The sequence below is a fragment of the Centroberyx gerrardi genome, chromosome 3 (assembly GCF_048128805.1).
Source record: "Centroberyx gerrardi isolate f3 chromosome 3, fCenGer3.hap1.cur.20231027, whole genome shotgun sequence".
In the NCBI taxonomy this organism is placed as follows: Eukaryota; Metazoa; Chordata; class Actinopteri; order Beryciformes; family Berycidae; genus Centroberyx; species Centroberyx gerrardi.
The window spans coordinates 11,090,758-11,104,118 of NC_135999.1; the positions used below are offsets into that span (position 1 = coordinate 11,090,758).

The following is a 13,361-nucleotide window of genomic DNA, read 5'->3' on the forward strand; positions in this document are numbered from 1 at the left end:
GACTCACCGAACAAGCAGTTACAGGCCGAGGACATGGACCTACTTACTGGAGTGAAACTTGTGCGCAGTGCCACAGAGTGTGTACGTGAGCTGGGATGTGACACTGTATTTACCGAACTCTGGAATACAGCCACCAACAACAACGCAACACCACAACCCAGCAAAAGGAGACGTACCATGAACAGGAACCTTGAGGAGTCCGTTGTTGAGGAGAGTGTGGGACAAAATGACACCAACGACAAGACAGAGCTGAAGAGACTCTATTTCAGTGCCATTGATGCAGTGCTGGGAGAGATGGACGTTCGCTTCAGCGAATGCAATGGGAAGCTGATTACTGCATTGGCAGCACTGGACCCCGAGGATAAAAGTTTCCTTGATGTGACAAAGGTGAAACCTATCCTGGATTTAGCAGGACTCAAATGGATGAAGAGGCCTCAGAGGAGAATTGGACAGTTCAGAGACTATTGTCAAAACACCGCAAAACACTCGAAGCAATGCCCACTGTATTGACAGCACTTCAACTGGCCTTGGTATTTGGTGCTTCGACCGCTACTTGTGAAAACTCATTCTCCACTCTCAAAAGTGTGTTCACCGACCGCAGACGCAGTATGCTTCATGCAAGGAAGGCCAGACTCGTACAGCTTGCATTCGAAAAAGACTTGACCAAGAAGTGCCAGAACGAATGGAAGGACGCCGTTTTCAGAAAATTTAATTCAGCTCACAGTCGTCGCCTTCAGCTCTACTAATTGTGAATCAAATGTCATTTGTCATATTTGTGTTTGTCTTATGCATGCTTTTTTTAAACATGTAACAGGAGGATGAAGGCATCGGGTAATTCAACAAGTCTGTAGATTCAAATGCTGTTTGTTGGGTTTCCCCTCTTTGAATCTTTGCAAGTAGATGGGATGGTTGAAATTGCCTAACGTACAGTGTACGCCATCACCCTGTGTGTTTTCTTTACATTTAACCCTCTATACATGGGAACTAGCTAGTAAAAGAACTTGACCTGTAAATACCATGTTAGGATAAGCTGTACAGTGGTATACCATTGTTTACATAAAGTTACTTAGCTCTTCATTTTTTTTTTGCCAATATATTGCTGTACCATAATTTTGATTAATGAAAGATGTCTATGTACCTTTCTAGTTTATATGGACCTGTTTACCTTGTAAGCCATATAGTTACAATGTACATGATGCCAGAGTTAGGACTGATAATTGCACTTGAGCCCAGAAAGTCAGGATTTCAGACTTTCATGCATCCTGAATATTCATCCAGTGACAACAGCAGTGCATGTTACCATGTGTTTTTTGCCAATGAAGATGACATTCAATGACACCGTTAAAGATGCAGATGGTTGCATCTCTGATGTGCAGTTGGAAGGTAACAATTTGAACTCTGCACTTCCACTCATTTATTATTTATTTTTTCAATTATTTTATCCCAACTTTGCATTAATTTTTATAGTTTTGTACATTTCCCTGTGCTGTGTTTGGTCCTTAAATAAATGGAGAGACCCTCCGAAGATATATATCCGTTTCAGTCTTTGTTTTTGTATAAGTGAATGTTCTTAATTAAGAGAGAGAGAAATGAGACTTTTCAGTTGCCTCTCCGCTGTTAAGGTCTCGGCCGTCGTCCAGTTCAGCACTGCGGACAGCGCCGAGCCACAGTGCCGCTGTGTCGCTGTCCCAGCAGCGTACTGAAACAGAGATGAAAGGGAACTTGTGGCGTTTTGCTTAATGCCATTCTATTATGATTTTTCTTATGTTAGGTTGAAAAATCATTGTGCCCCCCCGAGAAAATTTAATGCCCGTCCACGAATTTGTTTCTCCCGCCGGGACTGGTATGCAACACTGACCTTCAATGAGCACACAAAGAATCACAATGACCCACAGGTGAAGAATAAAGAGAGCACAAGGGGATTTATGTATGAACAGCCTGGCGATCCTCTCTGCCCTGTTTCATCTTTAGAGAAATATATCTCCCACTTACCCTCGGACGCACCAGCCTTTTATCTTCACCCAAGAAGAAAAGTTACCTGCGGTGTCGACGATGTTTGGTATGTAAGTTAGGCGTAATGCATATTCTTTAGGTTATAGCTAGATTAGGATAGCTACTAAAAAATCTCATTTGCTGTGTTACAGGTACACTCGAGAGCCATTGGGCGTCAATCACCTTTCGACAATGTTGCCCAGAATATGCAAGCAAGCAGGAACGCAGCAGTAATACACTAACCACTGCCTCCGCAGCACCACGATTCAGAAACTATCGGATGCGGGTCTTGACACGAGAGAGATTATGGCCGTAAGTGGCCACAAGTGCGAAACCTCTCTCCAGAGCTATTGGCAACCGAAACTCGGGGACCGGAGAAAGTGGAGCAACATCCTCGCCACGCCAAGCAACACACCTCCACCTAACAAAAAATGCAAGCCTAGTACAAGCAGTTTTCAAAGTCATCCTACTGACGCTGGACAGTTTTTCAGTGGTTGCACAATAAATGGCAACATTCAAATTAATGTAAATAAATAGCCAAATAATGAAATCAATATAACACTCGCCTGTGATGAAAAAAGAAATATACTAGCTGCTAGTGTGTACGTTGCATAGCAACCGCCTCGCACTATGTGCAGGCAGCCAGGAGGGCCTATTTTATTTTGAACATTATTATTTATTAATAAAAACTATTTAAATTGTAGTGTGTCTATTACTTTCATATTGCCATACTTGGTAACCGTTTTATAAAAGCAATAGCTCACTTCGGGCTCCGCTTCACGTCGGGCCGAACAACACCCCTTAGCTGTGATATAATAACCATATACCACGGCCTGTCGTGAGCTATTGCTTAAGTATAACATTTTCCCTTTACTTCAGATGATGCCTGTGCCATGCTGCTGTTCAATACAATGACGCCCCAAAGCACTCAGTCCCGCAGGGAAAAATGTCCCCTGGGAAATCAACCTTTCTCTATAGGCAGCAATTTCCCCAGTCTATGGGATCCATTATTAAACGATATGTAGCCTGCCAAGACATTTTCATTGGTCAACGCAGCCGAGTTCATAATAACAGGGAGTATGTGTTATTAGTATTTATACAAACTAGAAAGTGTAATACAGTTCCAGATACAAGCACAGTATTTTAGGGATCAAATATGGACTTGGAAGGTTATAGGAAATCCGTCGTAAAAATACTGTATATAAACAAGTCCTACTGTTTTAAATTAAGTTGAACTTAAATTTAGTAATGCTTTATAATAACATATGTGTGTATACATGTTTAGGGCATATTTTAAGTGTAGCTACAATAAACTATAAACTTGTTTCCACCTTGTTATGACACTTAGTATAACAGCCTATTGTGATTTATAATTGGACATAAACAACATTTTCATGTGTTTTTGCTTGCGTAAAGTGATTCACAGAATGGTTGCCCATTTTAGACCCTATACAATTGTATCTAATAGAAACACAGAGTTCACAAAAATCATTATTCCTTAATTGCTAAAATAAATAAATAAATAAAAAATACCATCCTTAAGAACACTACAGCATCACCTTAAACCATCTGTTTTCAATCTGGCAATTAGTGTATAATCTCAGCTATTCTTTCAAAAACACCTGCCTGAAGCAGCAAAGCCAGTACATAAAGCACCTACAAGAATGCCTACAAATCAATACAGCTCTGCCTTACTCATTCAGCCATGTGAGTTTTCTCAAAATGATTGTTTCTCACAATCAGTTGTGGCACTATCAGCAACTTGATTAATGCATAGAAATCCTTTTCTGTCTGGGCGCCAACTAGTCATCTGCGTCGAACGACCAACACAAAGGATGATGGAATAGTCGTCACATACTTGGCTGCTCTTGCGCTGTTATCTAGAAGTGAGAGTAACTACATGGTCATCTATTTTGTTCCCTCAGATGTCGGGCTTTGTGCATGAAATGGTTGATACCATCAAAGGTGAATTGATGGATTTATTTTGTTAAGTGGTGGTGGCAATGATATAGGTACAAGAGCTGTGAGCTTTGATGTGAAATTAGCTTTTCTTTGGTTTGGGTGTTTACAAGCTGAGGCAGGAAATCAAACAGGCTCAGTATTGTAAAGGTACAATACAATATATTTTGGTACCTGTACACACACACACACACACACACACACACACACTGAGTATAAGCCTTTATTACTCTGAACACCAAAGAACCATGCCTTCCAGTAAGGACAATGAACTGCTCTGTATGAATGAATAATGGCAGTGCATTCAAGAAATAACAGTGTTGTTAATGAAATGCGTGCTGGGTCTCTCACATGCACACTGGCACACACACACACTCACACACACACACACACACACACACACACCTGAATGCTCTATAGACGTACATGTCCAGTAATTGATTTTAATTCCTCTCTTTCCGTCAAATGAAAGCCAGTGCCTTTAAAGGGAAATACCACTCAATTGAAGAATTCAGATGTTTTATTCCCATTCCTTAAAATGCTTTGAGCATTTTAATCAATTTACAAAACCAGAAACCAGACAACCAAGACTCAAATCTGTGATCACCCTAGAGCTGCCTTTATTGGTAATGAATGAGAGATTGACTTTGTAGAATTTCTTTTTGAGCTTAGACTTAAATGACATTTCACTATTATTTTACTACTGATTTTACCAGGAAACCAGGAAACCAGGAACCAGGGACGAGAACCCCAGAACAATATCCCCAGAATATCAGTAGTCACAGTAACCTTTTCCATTTTTTCCAATTAATTGGCACTGCAGCTGTACATTTGTGTGTGAGAACAGATTACAGTAAAGGGCAAGAGCAACTCGACTCTTGGCTATAAAGTACTGTTCACTTCTACCTGTCAGCGGTTCAAAGGGTAAACATATTTGAATGTTGAAGAGGAAATGTAAAGCCCTGTAGAAAAGATAATTGTTATAGCAGCCATAGCTGACATGCTGTGAGTATTCTGGCTCAGAAAGGTAGCTGTGCATGACCTGAACACCTTTTCAGTTTGAAAGCAACGCATACGAAGTGGGAAGGTTAAGTTATTTTCATAATAATGACTACACAGAACATGTCATTTTGCTATTACTGATGAAAATAACACCTGTACAGTTGGAGACTTCCAGAACCTATATACCAGTTTTACAAATGGAAAAATAACAAGAAAATCTAACAAGCAAAGGTGTCATGTTAGCACACCAGGTGGCACAATATAGTACAGATGGATACATTCAACACTGATAGTCTGGATGGATGAAGAAACCTCATTACACTATCCTCTTCTTCTTTGGTGGTTTAAAGGAACATGCCAGTTCCTCTGTAAAGTGCAAACAAAAGATGAGATTATTTCCTTATCCACCCAGCCTATGACCAAAATACGTCTTCTACAAGGCCGGCGGTAGCTATGGGCAGGGGTGGACTCAGCCCACCCAAACGTGCGTCTTGCCCACCCAATCAAAAGGTAAGACTTTTTTTTTTTTTTGTTCAGCCAATGGAAAAATAGCACAGAAAATACCAGTACCGTTTCTAACTTCTGATTGGGTGGGCAGCCTACAGCCCGCCTCCAAAGTTGCCCACTGCCCACCCCCCCTTCTCGTCGTGTTCAGGCACAAACACACAGAGCTCTGAAGCAGACCCCTCCGCTGCACAGTGTGGCCTATTCACACCAAATCAGGCGTTGCGGCACTTCCCGCAGGGTTGTGCGGCGGTGTGCGGAGGTGTGGGCGGGTTTATTTGTGCTTTAGAACGTAACCGCTGTGAAACAATCAGAAAATAACGTTTTATTTCTCTGATTCACCGGCTTTCTCGCTACCACCGCTCCCTCTCTTCATTCACTCTCTAGCTCGCTCGACCACCGCTGCTCGCTCTCTCTCTCTCTCTCTCTCTCTCTCTCTCTCTCTCTCTCTCTCTCTTTCTCTCTCTCTCTCAATTCAATTCAATTCAATTCAATAGGCTTTATTGGCATGACATTTGACATGTGTTGCCAAAGCACAATTACGATTATGAAAGACAATGTTAAGGAATGAAATTAACAAAAAATAATGTGAATAACAATATTAGTTAATAGAATAAAATAGATAATGAAATAAATAAATGAAATAAAATAATATATATATATGTAAGTAATATAAGTAAGGGATCATGTACAAAAACAGTAATCTCAGAGAGAGGAGATGCTTTGCACCAGATTTAGCTACTAGCGAATTTCCATCAGCAGTCCATTTGCATCAACTCAAATTTATTCGATGAAGGGAAATGAAAGAAAGAGGAATTTGGTGATCTTAGCCCATGAGAAATCAATAACAAATACCTTAGACATGGATGAATTTGTTAGAATTTTTGCCAAGGGAAATAGGAGACTGATGTTGTAGATAGATAGATAGATGGATGGATGGATAGATAGATAGATAGATAGATAGATAGATAGATAGATAGATAGAGATAAAGAAATGGCTATATGACTGATATACTGTACATATGGATTTCCAGGTTGCTGTTGGATGTACCTAACAAAGTGAAAAAAGAGAGAAAAAAAAGTTTTATAAAATGTTCTGATTTTGCCCTGTTGGATTATATATATATATATATATATATATATATATATATATATATGTATATATATATATATATATATATATATATATATATATGTATAGTTACATTGAAATTTGAGTATAGGCTTGAGTTAGTTGATTTAGTGTCACTTTTCAGTTTGAGTTTGAATAAGATTACCTTGGAAATATTGGCTATGGTGAGACGTCTTACTTGATTAGGTTTTAATTTTATTTGAGAACTAAGCTCATCCAATGAAAAGAAATGTTATGGAGTTGATTATGTTAAAATCTGGATGAAGGATTTTTTTTATTTTAGGGTAAATCAATCTGCCCTCCACTGACTCAAATCATAGGGTAGCAGCAAACTTAGAAATGCTGCTTCACTACCTCCCAATTTCCCTGCTTCAAATTGTTCTTTATGAAGTAGAATAGAATAAAATAGAATAGAATACTACTTTATTAATCCCCATAGGGAAATGAATCTTCTGCATTTAACCCATCCAAACACCCCATACACAAACACACAGCCATAAGCTGGAGAGGCCTGACGGCAGGATCACTGACCTGGAGCGCCTGACAGGAGAAGAGGTGGAGGAAGATGAGGAGGACGTAGAGGAGAAAAAGGAAGAGAAGGTGGTAGAAGAGGAGAAGAAGGAAGAGGAGAAAAAAGATGAAGAGGAGGAAAAAGGTGGGGAGGCTAAGGAAGGGGAGGAAAAAAGTGAGGAGGCAAAGGAAGAGGAAGAAAAAAGATGAGGTAACTACAGAGGAAGAGAAAAAATAAATCCATAGCTTTTGTAAAACTCCAAGCACTCCTGATGGCAGGAGCTTGCATCTGATCTTGACTCTGACAACCCTCCGGTTGCCAGCTGTCATTTTGTCAGATTTTTGTGCCATCTGGCCAGGGATTCGAACCGGCAACCTTCGGACTACTAGTCTGCTTCTCTAACCTCTGGCCTACCTACCGCCCAAGTTGCCCACCTATTATTTCTACCAGCCCACCCTAATATAGCAGGCTAAAACCTGCCCTGGTCTTCCATCTGCTTTTGTTTAGTCACCTTCAGTTCTCAAATGATTTATTGTTGTAACCATTTGGAAAAATGCTTTCCAAATTACTTCACGTATAAACACATTTACTGGTGAGCGTTGCTGTGTGCTTATCTGCAATTCTTTGCTATTTATTACCCTCATGTGGACAAAAGCCTATACTGCAAGAGTGGGAAAGCAGATGTTATGAGAGTATATAGGACAGAAACACATGATCCTCAGGTTGAATGTTGGCATTGTCTTTGGCTTGCTCAATATTTATTCACTGTATTACTCTCTTCAATTTATATTTGTAAACATGTATAATATGCTAATACCGTATGGAAGAAGTTCCAGTAGGTATTTCAACCAGTCTCTAGTTTTTCCTACTTTTTTTTTTTTGGGGTCTTTTGCAGTTCATATTGATCTGTGAATCATTTAACAAGCAAGTCCAGTGCAAAAGATTTTTTCATTTGAAAGTGGCTAGGTAGAAAAGTGCTTGGAGTTTTACAAAAGCTATGGATTTATTTTTTCTCTTCCTCTGTAGTTACCTCATCTTTTTTCTTCCTCTTCCTTTGCCTCCTCACCTTTTTCCTCCCCTTCCTTAGCCTCCCCACCTTTTTCCTCCTCTTCATCTTTTTTCTCCTCTTCCTTCTTCTCCTCTTCTACCACCTTCTCTTTCTTTTTCTCCTCTACGTCCTCCTCATCTTCCTCCACCTCTTCTCCTGTCAGGCGCTCCAGGTCAGTGATGCGATGTCTTAGGGCCTTCTGAGTGTTCCTGTAATTTCCCAGAAGCTTCTTCAGCTTGGTCTGCATCAGCTCCATAGTGCTGTACAGACGGTTCACCTTCTCCTCCAGCTCCTGGGTCTCAGGCATGATCATGGCCGGGTCCAGTTCTATCAGGCCGTCCTTCATCAGGATCTGCCGGCCTTTCTCCTCCAGCATGCCTTTGGCATCGGGATACTCTGTCAGCGACTCCATCAGATCATCCTTAGACAGGCAGAAGAGATCTGAGTATCCGATGTTTCGCATGTTGGCCGTCCGCCGGTTGCCTGCTTTGCTGCCTTTGATATTAAGGATACTAATCTCACCAAAATAGCTGCCGCTGCCCAGGACAACAAACTGTGTAACCCCATCATCAGCAACAACCACAAGTTTTCCGTCTTTGATGATACAGAAACACATGATACTCAGTCATGGGAATCACAATACATCATAATGACATACACAATATATAGGACAACTGATTTCAATATTTTTATTTGAATGTTGGCATTGTCTTTGGCTCGCTCAATAATTATTCACTGTATTACTTTCTTCAATCTTTATTTGTAAACATGTTGCCAATACCTTATGGAAGAAGTTCCAGTAGGTATTTCAACCAGTCTCTAGTTTTTCCTACTTTCTTTTTTTTTTAATGTCTTTTGCAGTTCATATTGATCTGTGAATCATTTAACAAGCAAGTCCAGTGCAAAAGATTTTTTCATTTGAAAGATTCGATTGTGACTAGATAGAAAAGTGCTTGGAGTTTTACAGATGCGATGCATTTATTTTTTCTCTTCCTCTGTAGTTGCCTCATCTTTTTCCTCCTCTTCCTTTGCCTCCTCACCTTTTTCCTCCCCTTCCTTCGCCTCCCCACCTTTTTCGTCCTCTTCATCTTTTTTCTCCTCTTCCTTCTTCTCCTCTTCCACCACCTTCTCTTCCTTTTTCTCCTCTACATCCTCCTCATCTTCCTCCACCTCTTCTCCTGTCAGGCGCTCCAGGTCAGTGATGCGATGTCTTAGGGTCTTCTGAGTGTTCCTGTAATTTCCCAGAAGCTTCTTCAGCTTGGTCTGCATCAGCTCCATAGTGCTGTACAGACGGTTCACCTTCTCCTCCAGCTCCTGGGTCTCAGGCATGATCATGGCCGGGTCCAGTTCTATCAGGCCGTCCTTCATCAGGATCTGCCGGCCTTTGTCCTCCAGCATGCCTTTGGCGTCGGGATACTCTGTCAGCGACTCCATCAGGTCATCCTTAGACAGGCAGAAGAGATCTGAGTATCCGATGCTACGGATGTTGGCCGTTCGCCGGTTGCCTGCTTTGCTGCCTTTGATATTAAGGATACTAATCTCACCAAAATAGCTGCCGCTGCTAAGGACAACAAACTGTGTAACCCCATCATCAGCAACAACCGCAAGTTTTCCGTCTTTGATGATGTACATTTCACGGCCAATATCGCCCTTCTTGCAGATGTAGTCTCCAGGGCTGAACACCTGGGGCCGAAGCTTCAGCACCAGCTCAATCAGCAGGCCGGCCTCGCAGTCTGCAAAGATGCGGACTTTCTTCAGTGTCTCCATGTGAACTTGGATGGCAATCTCAGCCTTCAGCTTGTCTGGTAGATACCTTAGCACCTCCCTTTCATCCTGTGCCTTGCCGTTATTCCACAGGTAGTCAAACCACTTGATGACCCGCAGCTCAAGATCCTTGCTGACCTTCCGCACCTATAAAGGAAAGGGAACCAATAACATTCAGAATATAAACAGAGAAAAGATTCATGTGCTAATTCATTGTTCTGTTTTTCCAGCTTTTTGAGCGGAGAAAAGCAGGTCCCCTACCTGCATGTACTGCTTGATGTTATCGATGCGGGCCTGAAACTGGGCTTGGGCGGCATTCATGTTGGAGATCATGGTAGCAATGTTTCCCACAATGGTGGCAAAGATCAGGACCCCAACTAGGAAGTCCACCACGTGGAAGAGGAACTCTGAGTCCAGCGCTGGTGGTGGGGTTTCTCCAATAGTGGTCAGGGTCAGCGTGGACCAGTACAGGCTGAAGGAGTACTTCCTCATGGGCTGCCCAAACGCAGGCTGATCAGGATCATCCAGAGCTGGGTAAACCCAGTCATCAGCGCCAAAACCAATCGCCTTGGAGAAGGAGAAGTACAGGCAAGCATTCCAATGGATGATGATGATGATGTACATGATCAGGTTTCCAATGCGGAAGATGTTGGGGTAGTTGGTTTTAGTCTCTGTCTTTGTGAAGAACTCCAGCATGCGGCCAATTCTCAGTAGCTTGTTGATGCGGATCTCTGGGTAGTCGACGCCCAGGAAGATATAGAAGATGTCGGTGGGAAGCATGGAGGCCACATCCAGACGGAACTGGAAGCTGTTGACGTAGCGGTCCCGCAGCAGCTTCTTGTCTTTCACCATCAGGCCTTGCTCAAGGTAACCTGCATTAAAAGAGGTACAAGATAGATGCATATTCTGCATGAAAGAAAGACAAACATCTAGGGAAAATGTGGGAATTAAAATAATGTATAATGTACATATAAAATGCTCATCATATTTTCAAAGGTTGTTACAGAATATGAGGCTTATTTCAGTATCTCACCTGTTCTGGTCCTGAAAATCATATCAGCAATGTAGATTACGTCTGAGGTGTAGTCCAAAACAACCCAGTAAATTAAGTAGTTATGCTGCAGCTCCTCAAAACAGGCCCTGAATGAAAGAGAAGGCCATGTAAATGAGCTGTGAGTGCATTTTCTAACTTATAATGGTCAGCAATTCTACTGACATTTCCTTATTTGCACCTTTATATCACATTGCGCCATACTGTATGCAAGTATGAATCTAATTTGGTGCCAAGCTCATTGATCTCACACTACAATACAAACTATACTATCAACGTGATCCCTCATAAAATCAAGGAAATTATAGTCAGTTATGAAAGCTACTGCCTGCAAGAACAAGGTAGCTAATTCTCTGCAGCAAATGAGCACACTGCTAAAATTCCAACAATTTGTTATGGCTTCATATTGACAAGGATGTAATTTGGACTATTGGAAATTGCAGAGGTGAACAAGAACCTCAGAATTATTGATTTAATTTGTTACCTGGCTATGATCATGGTCCAGTTGTACATGACTGGCATTGTGATGATGAATAGCCAGTTGTAGTACAAATTCCCAGCGGGGTTTATAACAAACAATTCTTTGGGCCTATGAAGAGAGAGGCAGCATGGGTGAATTCAGAACTGAAATTGATGGCACATTTGAAGATTTTGAGAAATAATATGTCTTGTTTAACACCCTGAGGAACTAGTCCTGAATGTTGAACTTACTTTTCCTTTTCCTTCTTTTCTTTTTCCTCTTTTTCCTTCTTTTCTTTTTCTTCCTTCTCCTTTGCCTCCTTTTCTTCCTTCTCCTTTGCCTCCTTTTCTTCCTTCTCTTTTGCCTCATTTTCTTCCTTCTCCTTTGCCCCGTTTTCTTCCTTCTCTTTTGCCTCCTTTTCTTCCTTCTCTTTTGCCTCCTTTTCTTCCTTCTCCTTTGCCTCCTTTTCTTCCTTCTCCTCTTCTTTGTCCTTCTCCTTTCTGAAATATGCATGAATGCATTGGTGAGTACTGAGCATCAAACATTCTTTAAACAAACATTTACTTAATGGTTGTTAATATAAAAATAATGACTCTTTCTTCTCCCTATTCTCTTTCTTCTCTTTTTTTTTCTTTTTCTCCATTGAAAAGGATTAACAAATATATTTAATAGGCATCCTGAAAAGGTCTTTGAGATACAAAGAGAAGTAAGAGAAAAGAGAGAGAAAATCTGTCAAAGAGAAAATGTGTTTTATAAAAGCTGGAATTATCTTGTTAGGGTTCTAGTGTTATTGTACTCACTCTTCTTCTTCTTCTTCTTCTTCTTCTTCTTCATTGTTATTACTGTTGTTCACATTGAACAGACGGTAAGGATTTGAATGACGTCCACTTCTGGGAAACGCACAACACATTATACATAATGTTAATTAACTGGCAAATAATTGTTCTTTGTCATTAATGTACTGTAAGCCTGCTGTATGAAATTGAATTCAACATGTCCATGGAGCATTGCTTACAAGTCATCCTCGCTGTGCTCTTCACCGTCTGTGGCAATTTGTGATGCAATGTGAGATGGCACAGTATGGGGAAGGCTGCTGGAAGTGGCCATGGCAGCAGATCAGTAGACTAGCCTGTCAAACATAAACCATAAGTAGAGAATGTACAGTATATAGGGTTGACTAGCCAGAGGTAAACAGCATGAAATACCCTTAAGTACTGACTTGAGTTGGTATGTAACAGCTGTATGATAAGCAGGTAGATTTCCCTCAAATTAGATACATATATTATTTTGTGACACATGTATTCAGGTTGTGTAATTTACAGTCACACAGAAAGCTTCCATATATGCCAACATTGTGAACTGATGAAGTGAAATGCATGAGGCTTCATGTAAGTGAACTTACCTTTTCCACCGGTTAATGTAATGCAAACACCATATTCCTTAGCTCCTTAAGCGCTCTTTGGGAATCTTGAACCTCTCTGCTTACAATAGCAGTGTATTTACCGTGTCAATCATCTGATGCTGATTAAAATAATATTAAAATATAGCAAGACATCTGACACCTAAGCACTGAGTCTAACTAACTGTGTCATGGAGTCTTGGTGACCCTGAAAAGGATTTGTGGATTAGAGAATGATGAAAGCAGGAGAGGCGAAGTCACTCATCCTCATTACTTGTCCACTACACTGGGGATGGGAGACGACGTATGTTCAGTGCAACATGGACAACCCTTGGTTAACCAGTTCGCAGGGATCCAAAACAATGACAATGATTTTTTTCTTGACACTTCTAGTTTTTCTAGTTTTATCAGTGAAAGCTATAATTGTTCTGCAAGTTGTGGGACAATAGAAGATTTAGTCCGCTTGCAGGCCAGCTTTAACACCCCCCACCCCCACACACCCCCACCCCACCCTCTCTCTCTCTCCTGCTCAGTCAGCA

At 41.1% G+C, this 13,361-nt stretch overlaps 1 protein-coding gene across 1 annotated transcript; it reads right to left on the reverse strand.

Annotated features, from left to right (window-relative positions):
- Positions 1–8,926: 8,926 nt before the first annotated feature.
- Positions 8,927–12,946, reverse strand: cnga1a (cyclic nucleotide gated channel subunit alpha 1a). The gene is given in 8 exon segments (XM_071904295.2): positions 8,927–10,059; positions 10,174–10,784; positions 10,946–11,052; positions 11,448–11,552; positions 11,675–11,802; positions 12,220–12,313; positions 12,439–12,552; positions 12,826–12,946. Coding segments are annotated over 7 exon segments (2,070 nt in total). The 5' UTR covers positions 12,531–12,552; positions 12,826–12,946; the 3' UTR covers positions 8,927–9,126.
- Positions 12,947–13,361: the final 415 nt, after the last annotated feature.